The 26662-nt window shown below is 24.9% G+C and overlaps 1 protein-coding gene across 3 annotated transcripts in view; it reads right to left on the bottom strand.

Moving 5' to 3' along the window:
* LOC145835477 (G protein-activated inward rectifier potassium channel 3-like) overlaps positions 1–25803 on the bottom strand; it is a 38990-nt gene extending 13187 nt beyond the window's left edge. The window contains exons 1-8 of one of the 3 annotated variants that reach the window (XM_082943089.1): positions 25707–25803; positions 24935–25013; positions 21039–21136; positions 8800–8951; positions 6217–6475; positions 6011–6156; positions 4990–5120; positions 1263–1409 (exon numbers count right to left, since the gene is read on the bottom strand). In XM_082943089.1, the coding sequence (XP_082799215.1) occupies positions 1263–1409; positions 4990–5120; positions 6011–6156; positions 6217–6475; positions 8800–8951; positions 21039–21104 (901 nt within the window). In that variant the 5' untranslated portion in view covers positions 21105–21136; positions 24935–25013; positions 25707–25803. Of the gene's footprint in view, positions 1–1262; positions 1410–4989; positions 5121–6010; positions 6157–6216; positions 6476–8799; positions 8952–21038; positions 21341–24934; positions 25014–25706 lie in introns of those variants that run through there. The other 2 variants (XM_082943088.1, XM_082943087.1) reach the window with 2 other exon arrangements.
* Between the last annotated feature and the right edge of the window lie 859 nt (positions 25804–26662).

The following is a 26662-nucleotide window of genomic DNA, read 5'->3' as shown; positions in this document are numbered from 1 at the left end:
CGTACTAGTTAAAAAAAAAAGATCTTAATGTTATTGATCTGGTAGATCACTGAATTTACTTTAATCGTTTCAGCTTATTCCAGTTGTTACTATGTTGCTTAGAAAACTCTAGAGTCTCTGCTTGAAATAAAAAAGGTTTTAGCAATACTTGAAGGAAGTTTTAAAAATTTGACTAGATATTATCGGAAATTTTCAAACTTTCACCAGATATTCTAGAGTTCATGATGAAGATCAAAAATAAAAAGCTCGTAAGCATATTTTAGGGTAGTGTTGAAATTTACACTAGATATTACTATAGTATATAAATATAAAACAAATAGACTAAATACTACGATTAAATACTAAAACTTATACTATGTATTACGGTAAATGTAGAAATTTAACCTAGATATTAAAGGAAAACTTGAAAATAACACTAGACATTATGGAATTTATTTTGAAAAGCAAAAAAAATGTCTTAGAAGTATTTGTGGTGAGTGTTAAACTTACACTAGATATTATAGAAAAGTTTCGAAAACTACATAGGATTCGAGCGGGTCCTAGTTTTAAAACAAAATTTGGACCAGATAGATCACTAGTTTCTACCTCATAAAAATTAAAAAAAACAAGTTAATATTGATTTTCAAAGTCACCTAAGTACAACAGGTTTAAACAGACTACGTGAAGCCAAAAAGGTCTTTTTAGTGACTACTAGGAAACTCGCTAATTATTTGTACTTAAACTGCTTCTGACAGAAGCGATTCTCAATAGTTGTTTGATGAAATCCAAGAAACAGTTAGAAAAAAGTAGTTTTATGGTTTATAAACGTAAACTTTCTTATTCAAGTGCGATAAATAGTGTTTAATTATTGCTTATACTTAAATGTAAGGTATAAAATTATTTAAATATTTATTTCAGTTAAAAAAGTAATGTGTAGTAAAAATTACTAGTACCTATTACTGAGGACGAAGCTTAGATAAACTAAAACAACTACTTAAATTTCAATTGTTTCTTGTATACAAATACTTTTTTTTAAATACTCAATATCTAAAAAGTTTTAAAGTATATACTTTGAAAAACTGTAGAAATTATTTTATTAAAAAAATCTACATTAAAATTCATCAATTTATAACAACGATATAAACTATTCAGCAAAAAAAAGTTAAATACCAAGTTAAACATATAAAATATTAGTTACAGAAAATTTACAAAGGTATACATAACAAAAACTCTAAAAAAACATTTTTGATGTATAGACTAAAGAAATAAAAGTTTTAAACTACCTGTACTTTCTTGTAGACCTTCTAGTATAACAATTATTTCAAACGGTTCGTTTTTAATATATTCAGCATCCATATCGTAGAATGGAGATTTGGAATTTATTTCATGACTTATAATAAGAGGTGTCACTAAAAACAAATTATCCGCTCCTGAAAATGTATTGTTGCTCATTTTAGTTTTATAAAAAACTTAAGTTTTGGTATATATATCTTAAATTTGATAAGAATTAAATTACTTAGAGCTTTGAATATTTAATTAGTTTTTATTTTTAAATCTAATTTAGATATTGGAACACAAGTGACCAGTAAATATACAATACGTTACACAAGACAAACAATTTCAAAAACACTAAATTTATATCGTGCAATTCTCTTCAGTAGAGTACAATGCTAACAAATAACAAGATTTTACACACTTATATAGTAACCAAGTTATCAAGTAATTTTAAAGTAATCAAGAGATTAATCAAAGACAAAAGCAATTAGTAACAGTTAAAGTCAAATAAGTCCATTTACGTTATAATTGATCAACAGTAAAACTAAAATGAAAACATTCCTTATAAAATGTTACAAAAATAAAGAAACAGTATAGTCAACATCTTTTTGCTTACATAAAACAGGTTTCCTTAACAAAATACAAATGGCTTCTAATTTAATCAAATCGAAAACATTACTACAAATACTAATAATTTTAAATCTATCTATATTATAATTGTTTGGACAAGTTGGATTATTAACTAAATGTTCTGAAATAGATGAACGTTTAGATGCGTTTATAACCTTTACCGGTATATCTAATTCTATAAATCTATTTTATACAAAATTTAAAAAAAATCCTTAATTTAATTTTATTATATATTTAAGACTCATTCGTTAGTCCTCTTAAAAAAATTTAAATATGTAGAAAGCATTAAAAGTTGAACTAATAAGCTAGTTATTTAATGTAAAACAAGACAGGTCAGTTTTACACAAAGACACTTTTGCAATAAGGGTCCCTTTGCGGGAAGACACCTTTGCACGAAGTTGCTTTCGTACGAAAGATCAATTTTGCAGAAATGATCTATTTTGCACGAAAATAATAAACTAAAAACTAATAATAATATAAGAAAACTACTGACCAAGAGTCACGGTTAGGGGTAACAGTGATAGTAAAAAAAAATTAAATACATAAGTATTATGATAATGACAATAATGATAATAATAATAATAATAATAATAATAATAATAATAATAATAATAATAATAATAATAATAATAATAGTAATAATAATAATAATAGGTACCGGCTAAATTAACGGTTAGGGGTAACATTGATAGTAAGAATAAAGAAAAATTGAAAAAAAATTGAAAAAATTGAATATAGTTTTATTCCACATTTTATTTTTTAAATACGAGTTAAGTTGTTCTTTGAATTATAAAATTAAAGGTAAAAAAGTGTACAAAAAGTAAAAAAGAATTAAATAGATTTAAAAAAATAATAATAGAATTTTAACCCGTTCTAAACTCTTTTTGTGCAAAAGTGTCCCTCAGTGCATTTCTGACACCTATCCGTTGTGTAAAGGCATAAAATACAAATTCATACAAAAAAACTGTCATACTCTAGTTAAAACTGTTTATTTTCACGCAAACAATGTTTCACTCATAGAGCTCATCAGTAAACTAAAATTTTGAAAAAAATATTTGAAAGGCATGGAAAATGGAATTAGTAAAAATACTGGTATGTAAACATAAGTATAACTTAAACCAAAACACACTTTCAACTTAAAAACAAAATCAATTCAAATTACTATCTTAAGGTTAAAGTTAAGTTACTAGTTTACTAAGGAACCGTGGAATGTTAACTTTTAGTAAAACTAGGAATGTAAGATAATTAATTCTTGATAAACATTTATACCTGAGGTTTAGACATTTCACTTTAAACTGTTTGTTTAAAGATTAAGAGCTGTTTAACTGAAAAAAATAAAAATCTAAAAAGTCTGATACAAGTTTAATGCTATAGTGTGGTTTTGCGAACTTAAATTTTGATTATGTTGAAACTTAGTAACTAATAGCCAGAGAAATTTAAAATAAAACAAAACATAATAGTAAAAAAATATATGTTCCTTTTTTCTGCAGATTCTTGGAAGTTTTATAAATAAATAGTACTTTATAAAAACTTATCTATGCTGAAAAATATTGTAATGTAGTTTTTTCAATCAGAAAGTGGCTATCAAAAATTTTATTTCCTAGTTTATATTTAAGATAATATTCTTATTTTTAAGTTTTCAGGTGTATTATGACAGTTCTGTACCGTTTTATTTGTAAGTTTTGAAGTCACTGGTATGGTTATACCACCTGTTTTTTAATGTGCCACCTGTTCAACCTAGATAACTTTTTGATTCGTTTGTTTAGCTGATTCTTGCTTTATATATATTGTTTTCGACCAAGCATTTGATATTAAAAGTAAATTTATTTTATATTCGACCATTGCAATGCGTTTTATATTATTTATTGTTTTGTTTTTAAAGAATTTTCGGTTATTTTTTTCGATTATTTTTTTAATATTAACATGCACCTGTAAAATACTTTACAATTACTTCTTTTTTGACCTTTTTAAAAATTTTTGTCTATTAGTGGTAAAAAAGCTTTACCTATATTGGTTTTTACTGATTGGCAGTAGGGCGGGTTAAAATAAATCATTTTTATTGTTTGTACTGATTTCTTTTTGTTTTCGTTGTCTTGATGATTTCAGTATTTAACATTGTATTTGAAATTGAACTTAATTAATACGTTTTTGTACCCGGTTATTGAGTCTTTGAAAATTTCATTGTTTTTTGATAGCCTAATGAGCCTTTTTTCGGTAATTTTTCGGAGGTTTTCTGGTAATAGATAGGTAGTTTGAGTAATTGTTAATATAATTGATGCTTTAATTTTCTTTTTGGTATAGTTTAAGTATATTATCGGAAGTATCTAGGGATATATCTAAAAAATACATTTAGTTGCGCCTATCTCAATCGTTTTTCAAATCCGATTTCATTAAAAGTTATCGTGTTCTATTTAAATCTTTCCTATCGGCTGTTTTTTCTATTTATGATGGCGAGACCGTCATCTCTATAAAGGCTTTGTTTATTATATGCTATATTTTAGTTTATAAACATCTAACAAAAACATAAAGTATCTTCTTCAGAGAAATTTCAAAATAAAAAACATCTTGAATAATATTGAAAATAAAATCTATAAAAAAAAAACAATAACGTAACTTTTACGAAATTAACATGCAATCAGTAAATAAGCTTTACATAGTCTAAAATTGTTTTTATTTTTTTTCTACAAATGTTCATTTCAACATATTTAAGCAGAAATTTATATACTTAGATAATTAAATACATTATTTTTATTAATGTAATTTAAGTAGAAAATGTACCTTTTAAAAAGTTAACCAAAGTGTTAGTACAAAAACATTTTGTTTATTACATAATTTAAAATTTTTTTTATTATTAGTGGTTTTAAGTATTTTGACCTAATTCTAACTTTAAAATAAATTTGTGGTCGGATTCGGCTTGCGGATTTTTCGCCGACTCTTGAAATAACTGGTAAAATTTACAAATGTATTAAACACAATTCAAAAAGTTTTACAACATGATACTTTTAAAACTATAATTTTAGGTACTAACTTAAAGTTATATTTAATTTTAGAAACGTATTTAAATAATTAGAAGAGTAGTTTTAAAAATTTTACGTTAAAAATAACCTGTATCAAATCCTACATTTATGTCATCTTGATGAAGGCCAATAAACTCACCCTCAAGAGTTTCTCGAGATTTAACAAATTTTGCTCGAATTCTTGACTGTACTATTAAAGAATTTCGCAAGTTTGCTACCCTGTTTTAAGAAAAGTTAAAAAACCGTGATTTTATTTTTGTGAATATACGGATTTTTAATTAGTTTTTAAATAAAACTTTAATAATAATATTTATTCATCTAGGTCTTAGGATATACGGATTGGCAACATTCTAATCGCCGGACCAGATTTACCAGAAAAGTTCCTATTTTTGGTAAAAACTTCGTATTTTTGAAAAAAATGTACTACAAAACTTAAAATGTCTTTTTTAAAGTAAAACTGCAATGAAGTAATTCTTTAACAAGCACTAATGTGTATTAAAATGGAAAAATAAAAACTACCTTGCGAGTCAAACGTTGCCCATCCCTAAACTAGATTTTTTTATTTTTAGATTTTATTTGTTGGTATTTTATAATTTTAGTATTTACTTAAAAACAAAACTGGAAAGTATTTGTGCATTGAATACTTAATGTTTGTTTTACAGAAATGAAACTGTTTTATTAAAAAAAAAATAGTATCTACTATACAAAATATATCCCTTATAAACTACTAACATAAAACGTATGACTATAAAAGCTTAATATGTATTTAAGTTTTACCAAACAAGTTTTATTTATGTTTTACAAATGCGTTTAATACAATTCACTCAATTTACGTATTAATGAGTTGTATCTTGTCATACTAACTAAATTTTATTATTTCAAAGCTGACTTATTTCATCTATAACATTAAAATAAAAATTAAAAGTTGTCAATAATAAACATTTTAGATTCTTACATCTAAAACCACAAAAAGTTATTTTCATCGAGAAAAACAAAGTTGTATCTTGTAATTTTTTTTTATTTATTTAATCATCAAAACGGGCAAAAGTTTATAGAAAAAAACAGTGTACGTTTAAAGCTCAAAGTGTATAACTATTATATAAAAGCACCTGAACATAAGACAAAACTTTCCATCTCTTGGTGAAATGGTACAAGTTTCACTAAACACAAGAGTTTCTGCCCTGTTTTTCGGTTGGGCAATCTTTATATAGATGCATCCAACCATAAACGAGTCCAATATGCTACCAAGCAATGCCTGTAAATAAAAAGAGGTAGTTCATATAAAATAGTTACAAAAAGCATATTTAATAAAAACCTGAACTACAAAGAGTAATACTGCTTCAGGACACTTATCTGTTACAGCCCGTTTTCCGTATCCAACTGAAGTTTCAGTTTCCACAAAAAATAAGAATGCTGACCAATAAGAATGCACGTTGTTTGCACACTTAGTGTCGTCCTGCTCAATCGTCATATTACTCATCGTAGCATTAATACTTTCACTTATATTCGGGTTTGTATCACTGGCTACCCGCTTTCCGAACCCAAAAGGAGACTCTATATTAGAAAGGTCGCCTCTGTTGTTGTTTAGTTATAAATAAAAAAACGAGATATCATCATTTATTTTTGATTTAAAAAATTGAACAGAATTAACCAAACAATTTACTGATGAATTGTTGATAAGTAATATATTTTTCTCTTAATAAACTTAATCAAAATGATATTGTGAAAATTCAGAGCTATAATGAGATAACGTTTTAAAACTTATATAGTAACAAAGGTATCATAAAGTAACTAAGAGAGTAAAAAAGAGTTATAAAACAAATAGTAATTATTAATAGAACTTTCTTAGTTACAAACTAAATTTAATTACAACTAACTAACCTATAACTTAAAAGTCATGTCAGTAAAATAAAAATAACAAAACTTATAAAATCTAACGTAGAAAGAATTAAGAAAGATTTTAATCAAAACTATTTTGCTTAAAAAATATAGAATCCTTAATAAAAAACAATTAGCTTCTAGTTTAATTAAATCGAAAATGTTAATACAACTTTTAATAATATTGAATATATTTAGTTTAAACTTTTTTGCACACGTTGGGTCATTTACTTTGTGTTGCCAATATACGAGCGTTACGAAAAGTTTAAAACTTTAACCGAAATAATTTCTTCTTCTTCTGATTAACAAATTAAGTAGTCTTTTAGTTCAATAAATACAAAAAAAAGATAGCATCACTTTTTTTTATGACTTCTTGAGTAGTATGACTGATTACTATAAAACGTATACATATTTTGAATTTTAATATCTTTATATACACTTATAGTACATCTTGTGTTATAATGTGTTACATTTATCAAACAGGATTGTAAAGGTTTACATTACTTTTATATAAAAAAAGTTAATTGTTTCAATACTTTATTTAATGAAATTTGTCATCTATATACAAATTTGGCATCTTTAAATTAAAAACAAACTCTTAGTTTTATGATACATATACTACAACAGAAATCAGCAAACTGCGGCTCGCGATGTACTTTTAAGCTAAAAATAGTTTATAAAAAATTAACAAAATAAAGTATATAATACAACTAATTTAATAACTAGTACCTCCTAGCATAGTTTTTATAATGGTCAAAAGTATTAAGCCTAATAGTACTTGTTGTTACAATTGATAGTTCTTAAAATATAGCAACCATGCATGCTAATGCTTCATTAAGAGTTTTTTGATTTTTTTTTGATTTACTCGATTTGACACACTATTTTCTTTTCATTAATAAAAATTTGTTTAAAAAACTTTGGCCCGAGGAAGGCTTTTTTATACAGTATCTATGAACCTCAAGAATTTTTTTTTTGTGAAAATTGGTCTGTTGCTTTAAAAAATCTTCTCACCCTGTACAAAACAGTCAACAACTTTTCTTGTCATTTCATTACTTTTAATCATTATCAAAACAACACAAAAATGAAACAATTTTTATAAATTATCTAATTTTTATTTTATTTAATTTCAAAATAAAATATTAATTCAATTTAATTTAGAGTCAACAGACAGATTAGGTGTAGTATTCTAGTTTTTAAATCCTAAATGAGCGAAAAATGGATTCTTGTTATTGTACCGGAAACTAAAATAAAACTAGAAAACAGTTAACCTAAAAACATGAAAGTTTAAAAACATGTTAGTTGAACTAAAAAAAAAGGGTGAAATACATTTTGCTAACATGATTTACTTTGGCTTCTTAGTTATTTATTTTTAGTACCTTTTAATGTTTTTATATGTCATTTAAAAAGTCTTCAAAATCTGAGTTAGAATTACTTTAAAACTAAAGCTCTTATATTTTCATTCTACAAAATTAGTAACTATTTCCCCTTTCTGCTTAATTTGTTGTTTAAAAAAATATTTATCAAGTTAAAACAAATTACGTTTAATCTGTTTTTCTTTGTCAAGCACTAATATTTTTTAAACGGCATAAGAAACAGTAAGTATAACTAGTTTATGTTTTTAGAATTTAAAAGTTGTACGTAATTTTAAAAACCACAACAAAGTTAAAACCTGAATTTAGAAAAAAAATCTTATAATTTTAAAAAATTAATCAAAACTCCCAAGAAAAAGTTTACCAAAGGTTCAAATAAAAAGAATAACATCTATAACAGAACTATGTGACTGTTATGACCAAAAAAGTTAAATATTTAATTAAAGTATTAACTTAAATAAATGCAAACTTCCTTTATAATTTAATGTAAATTTTTGTCGTTTTTTAAATTTTTTAACTAGTAGTAGTTTGTATAGTTGTATCTTTTTTAGCTTAACAAGAAATTGTTTTATATTATTTATAAACTAATAGAGTTCAACTATTGTATAAAATTTAATGTAATTTGGTTATTTTTGTTTTATTAAACATACCTGACTAAAGCTATGACCCACCATAAGAATCCACATAATGACCATGTTATAATATAAGTTGAAACAAAAAACAACAAGTTGTTTCTCCACGACATATCAATAAGAGTATTAAAAATGTCATTAATATATCTTTGCCTTTTTTCTTCTGCGTTCTGTATCAGTCAAAACTGTTACGACTCCGAGTATTAAAGTCTTCGTGTAATTTGTTTAAGTAAATGTTTAAGTGTTAACAACTAAGTAGTTTTATTTAAATGTCATTTATAAAGTTAAACTGGTTATTTATTAATCAACATCGACAATGTTTTGAATTAGTGATGGTTTTTCTTAAATTATTAAACATTTCTGAAGAACTCAAACTAATTTAGTTTATGTAAGTAGTATTCTGTTTTCAATACCAATACAAAACGAATGGTTGTTTTTATTAGACTGTAAGCTTTGGTACACAAATTCATTAAAATATAAAAACTGTTATAAATATTAATTAAATTGATGTATGTTTTTAATTATACATTCTTTAAGAAAATGATGTTTAAAGAATGTTTAAATATAAAGATTTAACTATAAGACATTTTAAACAACCGTGTTAGCACAAATATACTTCTACAGTTTTTACCAATGAGTGTTTAATTGTATTTTTATACAAACCAATTTATACCTATTTGGCTTTTTAATAAAATCCAAATTGATAATTGTTGTAAAGACAAGTGTAACAACTAAACAATAAAACAAACTTGAAATTCTAAATAAAAAAAATAATAAAAATTGACTTGAATAAATAATAAACAGTATAATCTAGATATCATTGCTTGCTTAACTAGGCTTGTAAAAATAATCAGAAATTATTGTTTAATAGATTAAAAACAATAGTATATTTTATTAATATACTAAAACTTGATTCACTATAGTTCTTTGCACATACTGGTTGGGTAATTAAATTTAATAATATTAAGCTTAATATAATCTATTACAGTAACCTCTCGATTATTTACGCACATTGTGTCAAAAGATGCGAGAGAGGTGAGAAAAAGTGCGTAAAGATGCGAGAGATCGTAAAGATACGAGAGGTACCAAATATACTTACTATAATGGCTGTTTTTTGATATTGCTTCTAGTTAAAAGCAGACTGGGAACTTTCCCAGTTTTAACAATTTGTTTACTTTATTTATAAATATGAAAACAAAAGATAAAACTATACATATACTAAAAAATAAGATAAAAATATATCTAAAGTAATAAGTAGATTTTGTCTCTATCTATATTTAAATGTCACTTATTTGATGCTTAACATTCATATTCTATTCTACTTAGCAAATTCAATTTATAATAAAGCATTTGGTTACAGTTAAAAAATGGTGTGGTATCTATATTAAAATTTGTGTTGCTTTATTCATATATAGTGCAAGAGTGCTGTATTATTTTTTTGTGTTTTTAACTCTCATAATTTCATTATACTTTCATTATTTAACACAGTCATATTTCTATCAGAATTTATATTTAATCTCTTATTGCTAACATAATTAATCTAAATGTTTATCAACTAGTCTAGGAACATAAGTTTACTAATTCTAAAGATATAGAGAGGTGAGATAGCATTTAACAACATATTTTGAATTAAAAATATACAACAAACCTAACTAGTGCAATACTAAAAAAAAAAAATATTTTTTGAATTTTTTAGAATTCTAAAATGCGTAACTAAACGAGAGTGCGTAACGTCACGAGTACGTAAAGATGCGACGAGAGGTTACTGTACTTGAATTTAAGTTTGCAGTGGTTACAGGTCATGGCTGATTAATAAAATAATTCCGAAAACTTTTTAGTAAATGTTCTTATTTTTTTGCTTCTAAGTTCCTCAAGGTCTAATCTACTCAGTTTTTTTAACAATAGCTTTAAATGTGAAAATCAAATAACCTTTTTATTGGTTGAATACAACTTTTTTTTTGAATTATATACATAGATTAAGAAATATATAAAGTTAAATAGTAGAGTTTGCAAACAATTTAATTTGGAAAAAAAAAATTGACTACTAATTGACTAGTTGTATGTGTAGTAAAGTTTACTGTTAGGTATCATTAAGATAAACAAAGAAAAACTAGTTAAATTAATTTTAATTCAAAAGCGAAAGACTAAAAATGGTTGAATTTTTTATTTATTAAATAGCTATACTGCTTAACATTTTGGCATCAAAAAAAGATATTAACATTTGACTGTAAGAATAAACCTTGTATGGTAATAAAATATAGATACAGTTTAAAATAAACAACTGGCTTATACATAAATCTATGACTCAAATTCTATTTGTTGTAACATCAGGACTTTTTAAGGATCATCTACATTTTTAATCAAGCATAAAAATGTAAGGAATTTTTAACCTTCACTAATTATATATTACTAACTTAGACTTTTTTAATTAAAATTGTTAAATCCTTTTTTGTTTAATTATAAAGAAGGTTTGCTTAAATTTATAGCTCATTGAACCACAAATAATTGCTCAAAATAACTGATCCTATGACCTGTTGTTTACTTTAAGTATAGTTTTACATCTTTTAAGTTAGTTTAATCTTTTAATACTATAGCACAGTTTATTAAATCTAACGACATTATACCATTAGAAATTAATAGCAGAGTTTTATGGAGTATGAAGAATATATAATTACATTTATGATTAAAAGAAACAGAGTGTCTTACTACTGCAAACATAAAAATTTATAAATAACTTTATTAAATAACTTATATAAAATAATAGTATTTCAAATGTGGTAACTAAAAATACAACAAATTATCTGTATTAATAAAAGCTTAATAATAAAATTTGTAAAGTTTTAAAAAGTTATTAAAATAATTCTTTTCGTCTGTTCAAAAATATAGGTTTAATCGTTTGTTAACAAAAGATTCTAGTGAGGTAACTTCACTGGAATGTAAATAAAAACAAATTATACAGTAACCTTCCTTTATTGTACCAACATATGTTTCTGTGTGTTAACTAATCAACACACTTCAACTGGGTTCTGTAAAAAAATAATTACAGTAATGAGAGAATAGAAGCATAGAATAAAGTAGGTGTATACATGTTTTCATTAAAATAAGATATTTTTTACAGATAATAGTTAATAATAGGTAAAATACTTAATATTAAATCCGACTGTTATAAAACTATATAATATTTAAAATTATTAAGTCTAAAATAAGTAAAGTAAGCTAATTACACAATAAAACAACAAATCATAATATAAACAAACAACTCACGTTAATGGGAAATATAACTGATTCAAATTTTATCATTGTTAACTAATGAAACAAATACTTTCATTACAACTATTAATTACGTCACAATATAAATGAGGTTATTCAAACTATTTAATTTGTATTGCAATTTATGTTATTTTAGTTTTTATGTAGTCTATTTTGAACAAAAATAAAACATTAACCATTAGTTAGTGTATTCGTAAAATTTGATGAAACTTAACAACGGTGAAGGCAATCAAATTCACAGAAACTCGATGTAACATGTATATTATATATTGAATATTTGTAATGATTGAATTAAAGTTATATACAATTAGGAAGCAGATTTAGTTCAAATGTAAAGGTCAAAAGTGAAAAAATTAAACTTTAAGAAAACAAGACACAATGTTTTTTTTGATTAAGCTTATAATGTACTGAACGATAATTAATTTACAGCGACATACATGAAATCACAATGACTTAAATTAAATATATATTGTATTTAATGATTATTAAAATAATTAATTGTTAAAGTAGCAGCCGGCTGTTTAATTTAAATATCCCATACAGATATTTTAAATATTTAATAAGTAAATTGTGTTATATATGAAAGTTAAAATGTAAAACAACAAGGTAGTAATATGCTAAGTATAAACCTGCAGTAAAAAACCTACTAGCTCTCTTGGGCGTAGTAGGTAAAAAAGCACGGTTTATCTGTGATTTGAATACAGGCTTCCAATTAAACTTGGAACTTAACATATAAAGGTGTGAAGAATTATAGTCGGAGGGTAAAGTGAATATGTGAAATTTCGGAGAATAGAAAGTGACTTGTGTGAAATAGATGTAAATAATAAATGAATAAAACTATATGTTACTTAGGATATATAATTATATTAATATTTATCTACTTATATAAAAACTGCAATTTAAACAGCTGCTTCACACATTGAAATGTAAAATTTCATGTGATCGTCAGTAAGTTACAGTTTATTATAATGGTGAAGGATGCTCCATTCCATTTCTGGTTTGGTTTCATACCTATCAAAATACTGCCAAACGAAATCTGACAATTTTATGCCATTATTTTTATTTACATGCTTAAAAGTATACTTATACCCGGTGTACCTATCTTCAAAGTGACCTCCTGTCGAACCAATATACACTTTATCCTTATTATTTTAATTAACATTATTATTTCTTTTGTAATTATCTTCACTAAGCTTACATTTAACACGCACCTTATACACAACATTTTTAATTAAGCAGTTACCATGTAATTGAATGGGGCATCCTTCACCACGCCAACAATAACATCAGTAGCGCGAGCAAGATCTGCTAAATATGCAACCTTGAACGAATTGCAATTTTAGCAGAAGATAGTAATCAATTACTAAATAAAAGACGTGATATTTCAAACAACTGTGCACACAACTGACGGTTTTTCTTCAAATAACACTTTAGCGCATTCTCACCTTTCATATTTTTCATTCACCTTCCACATACACATTCACTTAACATATATTAATATAATTATATATTCTAAGTAAAATATAGTTTTATTTATTTATTATTTACATCTATTTCACACAAGTCACTTTCTATTCTCCGAAATTTCACATATTCACTTTACCCTCCGACTATAATTCTTCACACCTTTATATGTTAAGTTCCAAGTTTAATTGGAAGCCTGTATTCAAATCACAGATAAACCGTGCTTTTTTACCTACTACGCCCAAGAGAGCTAGTAGGTTTTTTACTGCAGGTTTATATTTAGCATATTACTACCTTGTTGTTATACATTTTAACTTTCATATATAACACAATTTACTTATTAAATATTTAAAATATCTGTATGGGATATTTAAATTAAACAGCCGGCTGCTACTTTACCAATTGATTATTTTAATAATTATTAAATACAATATGTATTTAATTTAAGTTATTGTGATTTCATGTATGTCGCTGTAAATTAATTATCGGTCAGTACATTATAAGCTTAATAAAAAAAAAAGTGTGTCTTGTTTTCTTAAAGTTTAATTTTTTCACTTTTGATTTTTACATTTGAACTAAATCTGCTTCCTAATTGTATATAACTTTGATTCATCATTACAAACATTCAATATATAATATACATGTTACATCGGGTTTCTGTGACTTTGATTGCCTTCACCGTTGTTAAGTTTTATCAAATTTTACGAATACACTAACTAATGGTTAATGTTTTATTTTTGTTCAAAATAGATTACATAAAAACTAAACTAACATAATTTGCAACACAAATTAAATAGTTTAAATAACCTCATTTATATTGTGACGTAATTAATAGTTGTAATGAAAGTATTTGTTTCATTAGTTAATAACGATAAAATTTGAGTCAATTATCTTTCCCATTAAGGTGAGTTGTTTGTTTATATTATGATTTGTTGTTTTGTTGTGTAATTTAGCTTACTTTACTTATTTTAGACTTAATAATTTTAAATATTATATAGTTTTAAAACAATCGGATTTAATATTAAGTATTTTACCTATTATTAACTATTATCTGTAGAAAATATCTTATTTTAAAGAAAACATGTATACACCTACTTTATTCTATGCTTCTATTCTCTCATTACAGTAATTATTTTTTTACAGAACCCAGTTGAAGTGTGTTGATTAGTTAACACACAGAAACATATGTTGATAGTTGTTTTTATATACTTTATTAGTTTGTTTACTCTAACAGAAATAAATAAGTAGATTTGAGTATCTCATATTTGTTTCTAATATTAGAGTTTAAAGTACAACTTATTTATATTAACAAAGGGTTGATCATGCCAATTCAATCATCAGACCACAAGCTTTCGGTAGACTGAGACCGGTTTTGTCCTTATTAGGACTCAACAATCAGTCACAACCGAAATACTTGAAGTCGTCATTCTACAAACGGTTTATAATGCTTTCACGTAAAACAACCATTTGCTGGCAATGATCAGTGACGTCAGCATTGTCTTTTTGCCGTGCAACGTTTAAGACATTGTTCACTAGACAAGACACCTGGTACGCTCGTATTAAGTACAATCAACAAGAACATTGGCGAAAGTCTGCAGAACAGAAGCCCGGACTTTCCTTTGCCTGATGTTCTGATGATTGAATAGGCATGATCAGCCCTTTGTTGAACTTAAGCTGGTCTCACGGCAAACGGAAGTCCGGATTTCTGCTCTGCAGACTTTGGCCGATATTTTTGTTGATCGTACTTAGTTTTTTTAATAACATTTCAGGCATAGTTCTAATTATTTGGTACAATTTATTGATATAGGTATTTATGTTTTAAAATAAAATTAATCAACATTACCTTAAAATAGGTAAATTGTATCATTCATAATATTCATGTAATCAGAAAAGTGTGTTTAAACTTTATTTGCAATATATTTATTTCGTTCTCAAAGTTATTCAAGTTTTTTAACTGTTTTATTAGTTATTGTATTTATTTATCTAGTAAACAAAACTCAAGTTGTTAATACTAAGTAACTACTAGATTACTAAAAAGCGTAAATATTACTTATAGCCATTACAATTTTAAATGTTAGTTAATACAGACAAATCTAATAAAAGACCCAAACGAAACGTTGACAACAAATTAAAAATAATTAAACTATTTTTCCGTCGCTTATCTTTGTTTTTTTATAAACTCAGTACTACGGAATCTTAAAAAACCCAAGTATTTCAAGAACTATAAAATATATTGAGAAAATATGTGTTTAATAAATAAAAATATAAATGTAGAGAAACAATTTGAAAAATATAATTTAAGAAATAGATGTATAGAATAGCAACTATGCATAAAATGTATAATAATAAGTTAAATATTCAAAATATTTAATATTTTTCAATAAAGGTCGTATTATGAATTACCAGTTTATACAGGTTATAGTTCATGTAGTTTAAGAATAATACTAAAATTGTTTTATTTATTACTGACTGATATGTATTGACTGACTGATGAGTCTTAATAAGGACAAACCCGGTCTCAGTTACCGAAGGCTTGTGGTCTGATGATCGAACTGGTATAATCAACCCTTTTGTTAAAAAAAATAAAGAACAAACCCTGAAAATCTATACTAGTCTTAAAAGATTTATTGTTTAACAAGGTAACATTGTTCCGACGCTGTCAATGTATTATGCTTATTAAAACAGCAACAAAATGCTATGCGATACTTTTTCAAATTTTTTATAAACACTAATTTAATGAAAATATTTAGTTTTGTTAACTTCAAAATAATATTAAAACCTTTTAATTTGTTCATATAAAATTAAGCTTAAATCAACTTTCTAAACAATATGAGCTGTTTACTCTTTAACACAGACTCGAAAAACAGCATATAAAACTCTATTTCAATGTATTTTTACTGATACCTTTAGCTTACAAAAACTAATTCAAAAATATACAGTAAATAAATTATCGCAATACAGATAAAATGTTTAGTTTAATACCCTAATTTACTTTAGACTAAACAACAAAATGTTCAACCTATGTACATGCGCTCAAAACATTTGGTCTAAGGACATAGTATACGAAAAATCTTTAGGTTATCGAGTCATACACCACGGATACAGTTTAATGTCTTGTCCAGGACAATTACATTACAGACATTGTACGGGAACTGGTCAAAATTGCACGAGGGGACTAAATTGCAAGAAGACAAAATTGCACGAATACAATTTTGCACCAAGAGTCAATTTTGCACGAGTTACAATTTTGCATGGAGGGTCATTTTTGCACGAGAGTAAAAAAAAAACAGAAAAATAAAATAAATAAAAAACAGAAAAAGCAACTAAACGATAAATTAAAAAAAAACAAAAGGAATAAAAAAAAAACAAAAGGAAAAAAAAAGTTAATGATCGAGAGTAAAGGTTAGGGGTAACAGTGATAGTAAAAATAAAAAAAAAACTTAGTAAAAAAAAAAAGAAAATAAATTAAAATTAATAAAAATTAAAATTCAACTCGTGCAAAAATGTCTCCGTGCAAAATTTTCTGCTCGTGCATTTTTGTCTTCGTGCAATTTAGTGCCATCGTGTAGTTTTGTCCGCTCGTACAAATTTGACACCCACCCACATTTTACATAAAGAAAGATAAATTACTTTATTTTGCAGATTATTAAAAACAATACAATATTTCACTCTTATAGTAACCTATAAGAGATCTTCTCTTGTTAAAAAATCTGAAAAAACTTTTTGAAGAAATAAATGGAAAACATTGTAACAAAAATTAATAAATAGAGGAATAAATAAAAAAAGGTTTTCAAAAATAAAGAATATACAAAAAGCTGAAATTTTCATTGCTTAAAATTAGCGTCAAAATGTTAAGTGTACATCTAAAAACTCGTTTTATAGTATAGATATGATTTTAGCTTAAAACTTAGAATATAAAAACTGTCTCCACTTAGGTAATTAACCAAAAACTTATAAGTTCAAACAAAATAAAAAATTTCTTTTTGATACTAAATTATACTTATTTATACCACAAACTAAATACAACATAATAATAGATTAATTGATTTGTAAGTTTTTGATTTTTAATACACTAAGAAAAAAATTTATTAATTACAAGCTTTTATCAATTTTTTTTAAAAACTTTTCATAAAACAGTACTTTATGTGAGTTCGGTTTTTTATTATCATTAATTTTTCTTTGTAATAATAATTTGTAATACATATACACAGATATAATTTATCAAAAAAGTCGATTTGAAAATTTAAGAAACTCTATATGTATAAATTTAAATAGCTAGCCTAAGTTCGACTTAAAACTAAAGTTCAAGACACTGTTATATTGTTTAGTTTAATTTTATAGAACCTAAGTTTTAATATTTTATATTTTCCAGTAACTATATTTCAATATAATTCTTAAACTTAATTTGTATCCTAAAATTAGTTAAAATAAAATCTTACACTGGTTTTTAATCCTAAAAGTCTTTCAGCTATTTATATATTGTTTATTCTGTTTTGCTACATTTTTGTTTATTGATTTTGATTTACAATATTTTCTATTTACTTATTAAAAATAAACATTAGACTTATTCGATAACTGAAGATTTCTTACAGGTTACTATAGAAGTGAAACATCTGTTGTTTTTAATAATCTACAAATAAAATTTTCTTTATGAATGAATAAATAAATACATACCACAGATGTTTTTGTGTCAAAACTTTATCTCGGCTAACGGCGTTTCACTGCTCTCAAATAAATTTAAGAACAGATCTACGGAGTCTCAAAAAAGCTCTAAGAATAGATTATTCTATTCTATAGAGTAATTCTACGATTCTATAAAATTTATTCTTAGAGCATTTTTGAGACTCCGTAAATTTGTTCTTAAATTTATTTGAGAGCAGTGAAACGCCGTTAGTCGGAATAAAGTTTTGACACAAAAACATTTGTGGTATATATTCCGATAAGCTTAGCTTATCAGGATCTCTAGGATTTAACGCCTTTTAACGTTACATCTTATAAATAAATATATATGTTTAGTTTTTTAAAAGTTTCGGTCAATAGTGCTCGACAAGTTAAATTGGAGCTAAATTTTTGTTTAATTATACAATAAACAATAGTTTTTTCAGCTTTTTCATATATGAGATATTTCTATCACTTTAGCACGGAGTGACATTTTAGCACGTAATACTTTAAATCTTTTAAAATGTTCATTTAAATAATGTTAAATTATGTAAAATAATTAACTTAAGAAACAAATAATTGTGAAAAGTAGTTCGAACAGTTTAAAAATATCGTCTTAAAAAAATTATAAATACAGTTTTTACTATTGGCTTAAAATTAAGTATGAAAATTTATAATATTTATATATCTCACTTTTTATTTAAAACTTACGCATAAAGTTTAATCTTATTAAATTTAGTTAAAGCTTTCAAAAAAAAAATTAATTATCCTAGAGCTTGTATTTATTGCTAGCTTTATCAAAATAGTTTTATGTTCAAAACTTTAAAGTAAAAGTATCAAAATATTTTCATCTAAAATTGAATAGTAAAACAAATTAATAAAGTTTTTAAATTTAATTTAGTTTTAGTTTTAAATAAAGCTTAAACTTGTTACTAATTTAAAGCTTGTTAACTTTTTTTTTACATTTTGCATAGATCGTTTTTAGATTTTTAAACAATACAGTACCTAATGTGATTTAAACAAAGAAAAAAATTGCAATTTAAATTATGTGCTTAAATGTCACTCCGTGCTAAAGTGACGCCATGTTAAAATGACACTCCGAGCTAAAGTGTCACTCCGTGCTAAAGTGTCACATCGTGCTAAATTGTCACACCGTGCTAAAGTTTACATGTTGCATAGTTAGTTTTTATATTTTTAAACAATACAGTACCTAATGTGATTTAAACAAAAAAAAAAAAGCAATTTAAATTCTGTGCTTAAATGTCACTTCGTGCTAAATTGTCACACTGTGCTAAAGTGTCACTCTGTGCTAAAGTGTCACCCGTGTTTTTCCGACCCGTTCCAAGGTTTTGTACAGTAAGTTAAGTTTGATAAACACACTGCTTTTAGTTTTGTTATTGGTTTAAGAATTTGTGAAACACAGACTATAAAATTAAATGGGAAATACTAAAGAAGACAAAATCAAAATTCAATACTAAATTCGGCTGCAGACTTTGTATCTTAGAAAAAACCGAAATTGATAAGTCAAACAAGACTAAAACACTAAACAAGAAAAGCGAAAGACAAAATATACGCATTCATTACCATAAATTACTTTTTATCAAAATTAAACCTAATAAAATTTTAAATCAAAGGAAAACTAAGCCGCGCATACGAGAACTTCAAAATATTTTTCTAATACAACCTCTCTTTCCATACTTTCCGCCAACCACGAATTCAATCTAACATACCAAAAAGCAAATAGAATAATAAAAAAGCAACGAAAAAGAAAAAAATATTTTTTTAACCCACCTTTTTCCCTGACTGTAGCCACTAAAATAGGCAAAGTATTCTTAAACTTAATAAAAATACACTTTGACGCAAACCACCCATACCACAAAATTTTCAACAGGAAAACACTTAAAATTTCTTATAGCTGCATGGAAAATTTCAAAACAAAAATGCTTAAATACAATAACAAAATATTAAACAACCTAAACCTCAAACAATAAGAAAAAAACCTGCAACTGCAGGAAAAAAACCCTTTAGACAATAACTGCCTAGCAAAAATATAATCTACTGACCTACAACAAAAACAAACTTTATGACAAAATTTTACGTGGGTTCAACAAGCACAACATTTAAAAACAGATATAGCAACCTAAGGTAAGCTGTATCATCAAACTAAAAATACACGATGCCAAATTATCGAACTATAGATGGGAGTTAAAAGACGCAAACACATAAACAATAATTTAAAATGGGAAATACTCTGCAGAACTAAAACAAAACCGAAAAACAACAAAACATGCCATTTATGTAGCCTAGAAAAAAACGAAATCGAAAAAATTAGAAAAGAGTTATCATTTAATAAAACAAAACAAAGACAGCAACCCTGTCTTCACAACCAAAATATTTATTTTTTGAGAACAAAAAACGCTAATCAATTAAAAAATAATAGCAACAAAATAAAATCAAAAACATGAACAAACAAAGCAAAACAAATCATAAGTTAACTTGTACATAAGTTGTTTTTAAGATAAGCTATCTAAAATTATTCAATTTTACTTGAAAAATCATAATGCTTTTTTTTTTTTTGATTCTTTAAAAATTTTTGCTATGTGCTTTGTATTGTTCTTATGAAACGTGTTAAACGTTAAAACTTTAGTAAACAATACGAATGTTAGTTGTTTGTTTGTATTATAAATATATATGTTTATTTATTTACGGGATAATAGTTAATGCTTAGTTTTTTTAGAAAATATCTAAAGTTTTTCAAATAATAGACAGTATTACAGTTTTAATAAATTTTTTTAATAGTATGAAAGTTATTAAAAACTAACATTTTTTGTCTAAAACAAAGCAGCAAAAATTTCACAAATAACCTGTCTAATATTGCATCTTCCATTTTTACTCATGAACCTTACTGTATTTGGCTTTCTAGATGACATTTTTCTCTGTATTCCTCGTTCCTCACAAATATCTGTAATAGAAGTTAGATTAGGTAATTCACCATCCCTAAAATTCTCTCCTCTAAGATCAGCTATTTTTGCACTACTAGCTCGTCTTCTACGCGGCAAATTGTTCAAATTATTGTTTATAGGAATTTCTAGCCTATTTTCGTTTTGATCATGGTTATTTCCATTTTGGCATGGTGCCTGTTTTTTGTCGCTTTCCATTTTATAGCCGTTTGTTAGCTAATACCAAAGTCGTATTTTCTAAAGTACATTAGTATTCGGATGTTTTTAATTCGACATCATGATCTTGATTTTTTGCATAACGCATTAAACTAATAAGTTAACAGTGAAGAAATAACCTTTTTAAAATTGTTATTTATTGTTCTGATAGCAAAAAACTTATTGATTAGAATATTCAAGAACATATAAGAGATTTACAATCTTACTAAGATTATTCTTTGTTAATATTTTTACCAAAATACTTATCTAGCTTGTTTAGCTTCAAAATCAAACTTTTATATAAGTTTTAAAGCTCTGCAATCAAGCTATTCTGAACTTTTAAACTCGTTAAAAAGTTTTTTATCCAATATTGTTTACTAATACGTATAACTATATATATTCTTTTATTTTAGACAAGGCATTTTAAGAATAGTTTGTTTAAAAAAAAGACATTAAGTATTTATTTGCTAAATATAATTTACACTACTAGAGCACTTTCAAAAGTTTTGTTGTGCGAGTAGTTTAGTTTTTACTAGATTTTAATTTTTAATTTTGATTTAATAATAAGTACTTAGAATAGATAACTTTAGCCTAACATATTAAATTAATACTTTTAAAGTTTACTAAAAAGTTTTTACAGTATTTTTGTTTATTTAGAAAGAAACTATGTATCTTTTTAAATTAAACGTTTAAAGAAATCAAAGTATACCAAACTGCAAAAAAAAAATTCGAAATGTAGTTTTTAAATCTTAATAATTAAAAATATAACTCTTGTCTAGTTTTTATTTGTGATACGATTAAAAGTATTGATATTTGTTGATGTTTTCTTTTGGTAAGTAATGAGGTAGTCAATACAACGCGATGGCAGTACAAATTATTAAAGCAAAATAAAAATGTACTGAAAATAAGAAGTAAAATAATTTCAGTCAATATTGACATAAAATTACAATAATAACTAATAGTACATAAACTTAATTGTTGTGTATCGAGCTATTATGTATTTCTTATTTTAGTAGTTGATGTCATCACAAACATTTTAATAAATGTATTTTAATTTAAACTAGATTCTAATTGCTTATACTGTCTAGATAATAAAAAGAAATACTTAAATTAAAAAAAGCACGTTTTACAGTTTTTATCAAAAATTCCATTATCTTTTTTCTAATTTGTGCACATCCTTAGTAATGTTGAGTACTTAATCATTGACGATAAAGTATTTTTTTAAAAGTTATGTAAATTTAGCACATTTTAATTATAAATTTTCAATATGAATACTAATACTGACTTTTAAAATATTTTTTTTTATACTAGAACTAACTTGAAATCTTTTTTTCTTTACAAATTAAATGTAAGGGCAAAAAACACACATTATAGAAAAGAAAGCTATAGTTTATTTGGAAAATACTAAATTTATTAACAAAAGTTTACTACAAAACAAAGCTATATAGAATATTTGCAACATGATATATCTTATAAATATATGAACTATAGTAAAAGTATCTAAAATATGCTGATTTGTAAAATTTATCAAATTCTTTGATGAAGTTAGAAAAAAGTTTTTGCTACATTGAGTATTGATTTTTGAAAGTTTTCCTCTTCTAATTTAGAGTCTTTGCACTTTTGCGCTAACAAAATTATTTTGAATTTAAAATAATCTTAGTTTGTTTTACCTTTACTGAAAAGAATGATTTTTATATATTTTTTTAATTTAAACCTAATAAGCATTTTTTAATACTTGATGATTTTTTCTAAGTTGAAATCATGAATGCTTTTTATCAATTTAAACATAAATTACACTACTTCTTTAGCATTTGTATGTAAAATATTTTTTTTTGTTTTGACTATCAATAATATTATTTAATATAGCAAGTTTTATTCTTTCAAGTTACAGCAACGAGGGAATTAACCAAGCAAAATAGACTGTTAATTCAATTTGTAAAAAAGTTGGTGTTTAAACTTTAATAGCCAACTATTATTATGTTTTTAATATTTGATACTTTATTTTGGTCATTTAGTTTTAGTTTTGGATAATAAACAAATAATGAGTACTTTATCTTTATTAATTTAGTACATTACGTTAAAGCATATTTCAAGATTTCGAAAACAATATAGAACTACTTAAATAAGCCTGAAGCTTTGAAATATTGAAAGTTTTTACTATATTTTCATTCTTTTCAAACTAATAAAGTTTGATCTGAAAATCAAAATATTTCTTTAGAAAAATGTTTGCAACATTTATCATACTAAAAAAATAAATATACTGACGAAGGATAAAGGTGCAAAAAACTATGTATAAAAAAATATTTTTACACGATTCAACACATAAAAAATAAGTTTTATAATAATACTACTTTAAGTAAAATCTTCAATTTACTTCTTTTGTAAATCTAGTTTGCAAATATTAGTTAAACTTTTAAATTTGTTTTAATAAACTCTAACTAACTAGAAATACTTGTTTTATGAATATAAACAAATAGTTAAGCGTCAAATTTTAATTTACTTCTGTAAAATCAATTGTTAAAAAAATTCTGATAAAAAAATTCACAGGAAGAATAATTGTCTATATGTAATAACAGTGACATACTTTTAATTTATTATGCAGCAAAATGAGTAGTTTTCTATAAAAAGTTATTATCGTAAATCTACTCTTGATCACCAAATAGTGGATAAGATAATGCTTAGATTCTTTTAAGGTTTATTTATTTTCGTGTGAATTAGTTTTGAATAAAATATCAAGTTTTATAGAAGATAACATTTCGAATAAACTTATAAATTTCTATATACTTGGTTGCTAAGTTATCAATAAGTTCAAAATTTAAGTTCTTTTGACTTAAAACAACAACGATAAGCTGTTTAATGTTACATTATTTATAATCTTTGTAATGAGCTGAATCTTAACTTAATAATTTACTTATTTTTTTAACTTTAAAAGTAACATTAAAACTTTTTGATACAGTAACATTGTTTTAATTTATTCTATTAGGACAAAATAAGTTTATTGATGAATTTTTTTTTTTATATCATGTATTTTAAAACTAAAACTATCTTTAATTATTAAGATTTATAAGACCAAGTTTTTCTAAATCATTGTCAAAACTGGTGTTTCTCAAAGTGTGTACCCATGTGCCTGTCTACAGTTAAGTACTTAAAAAAGACATAACCTTTAAACTTTTATTAAAAAAACTACATTTGTAGAATATCATAATTAAATATGCTGTATAATTTTAGCCAATTTTAATAATTTTTAATTACGACCCATCTCGATTTGTTGGTTGTTATTCAAATAATCAAAAAATGTCCCCTTGCAAAAGGTTTAGGCTCTCGATGTTATAAGAAAAATTACTAACTTATTTTTTAAATATTTTGGAACAAATTCAGCTTAAAAAATATATAACGTCCTTAAAGCTTCTAATTAAAAACAAAACCTCAAAATAGCTGCAAAAGTTTAAAATTTTAAAAAAGATTAAACAACCTAAACACTGTATTTATGAAAAGCTAACAGCGTTTAAATTATAAACTGTTTTAGTTACTCAATAATGTAATATACAACAAAATCAAAAAAAGGTCAGTAATCAAACATAATTAAAATAAGAAACAGTACTCACTTTCTTAACCTTTTCGGCAGATTCTATTCGAAAAATTTCTTTGATCTTGTACAAAAAAGTACAAGACTTCTTTTTAAGTCTGGCAAAATATTATTTAAAGCATAGTTTTTTAGTTTTTTTAAGAATTTTAATTTTTACAAGCTACTAGGTTTTATACAACTTCTCCTAAAAATAATGTTTTCCAAAGACCTTTATGAAACAAAAAAAAAGGTGTTTACTTATTTTAAAGTTGTTAATCTTTTAAGTTTTTAAAGCTAAGAAAAAGTAAGTAAGCATTTTCTTTTTAGCTTTTAAATTATTTAATGACTAGTAGTCTTTAAACAACTATGCACTTTTTTTTTGTTTCATATCGTCTTAGGAAAACGATACATTTTTTTAGTTGTAAATGGCTAGCTAAATGTGTAGGAAAAAGTCATTGAAAGTTTAGGAGAAGTGGTATAAAATATGGAGCTATTAGCTTAAAACATTTAAAAAGCTTAAAAATACATTGTATAGATACAGTTCTTTAAAGAAAAAATTCAAAAATTTTATAAACAATGTTTTTTTAGTCTTTATTAAGCTGAATTGTAAACAACCTAAAAATTTAGACCTGAAAATATTTTGAGAAACTTAACTTTTATCTTTTAGTTTGATGTTGTTTTGTATACTTTTCAAAATTAAATAAATTTTAATAGTAGGTACTATATATTAGTTAAAACTACAGAAAACAATTTTATAATTTCAGGTAAACTTTATTGATAAAGTTTTTTTAGAACTGTTTAATTCTGCTTACCTTGCATCCGACGCCAAAAATAGTATATAATAAAACTTTCTTCTCTTCACTGTGAAAATTTGATTCAATAGATTTTTTACTTAAATTTATAAGTGCTGTTAGAACCAGTTTATTAAATCAACAAGTAGTTATTTTGGCTATACTCTTCAGCAAAAACAATACTCTTTTACGACATCATTTAGTAAGTACTAAATTAGACCGAACGAACATCAACAACAATCCACATGACATTCTGCGACTTGGTTTTGGCCTTTTAATGACTCATGACGCAGATACAGTCACTATGAGCCGTGTTAATTAAACGCGTTTAAGTACTTCGGTACTAAAGCGTTCGTTTGTAAATACATCCAAAAATTTGACGCAACTAAATCGTTCACAACTCAACGTCTAAGATATTGTCAGTTTTAATGTGAATATATAATTAGTTTACGGCAGTTTTATCAGTTATTGAGTACTTGAGTAAAGCTATTATGTGTTTTACGCTATCGTTAAATAAAAACTAGTCTACTTATTGTTTATCGTGATTTTGTCTGCCTTATGTCTCTAAATGTTGTAGATGCTTGTTCGGTGCAGGCTACCGCACAATAAATTGAAGAGTAATTACAAAAAACCTAATCATGTATACAGTTAAAAACAACACTGGCATTTATATATTTCTATATATATTTTTATTAATTCCTTAAAAAATTTATAGCTTTCAGTTTACTTGTGTTACTTTTTTTGAATGAGCTCGTAAATGTTTCTTTTTTTAATTTTTTTTTAAAACAATAAGTAACTCAAGTATATTAACTGAAAATATATTAAAACTTCATCAATATAAACTGCATGTAAGCTTCGTTAACTGGTTTAAAGCGTTCCTAAAAAACAGAACACAAATACTTGTTAACAAAAAACTATCAAATCTTTAACTGGTTTTAGTCGAGTACCACAGGTTGGGGTAGTCAGAAAACTTATAT

The sequence above is a fragment of the Thalia democratica genome, chromosome 5 (assembly GCF_965202585.1).
Source record: "Thalia democratica chromosome 5, ktThaDemo2.hap1.1, whole genome shotgun sequence".
Classification (NCBI taxonomy): Eukaryota; Metazoa; Chordata; class Thaliacea; order Salpida; family Salpidae; genus Thalia; species Thalia democratica.
This window is presented reverse-complemented; position numbering and strand designations above follow the sequence as displayed.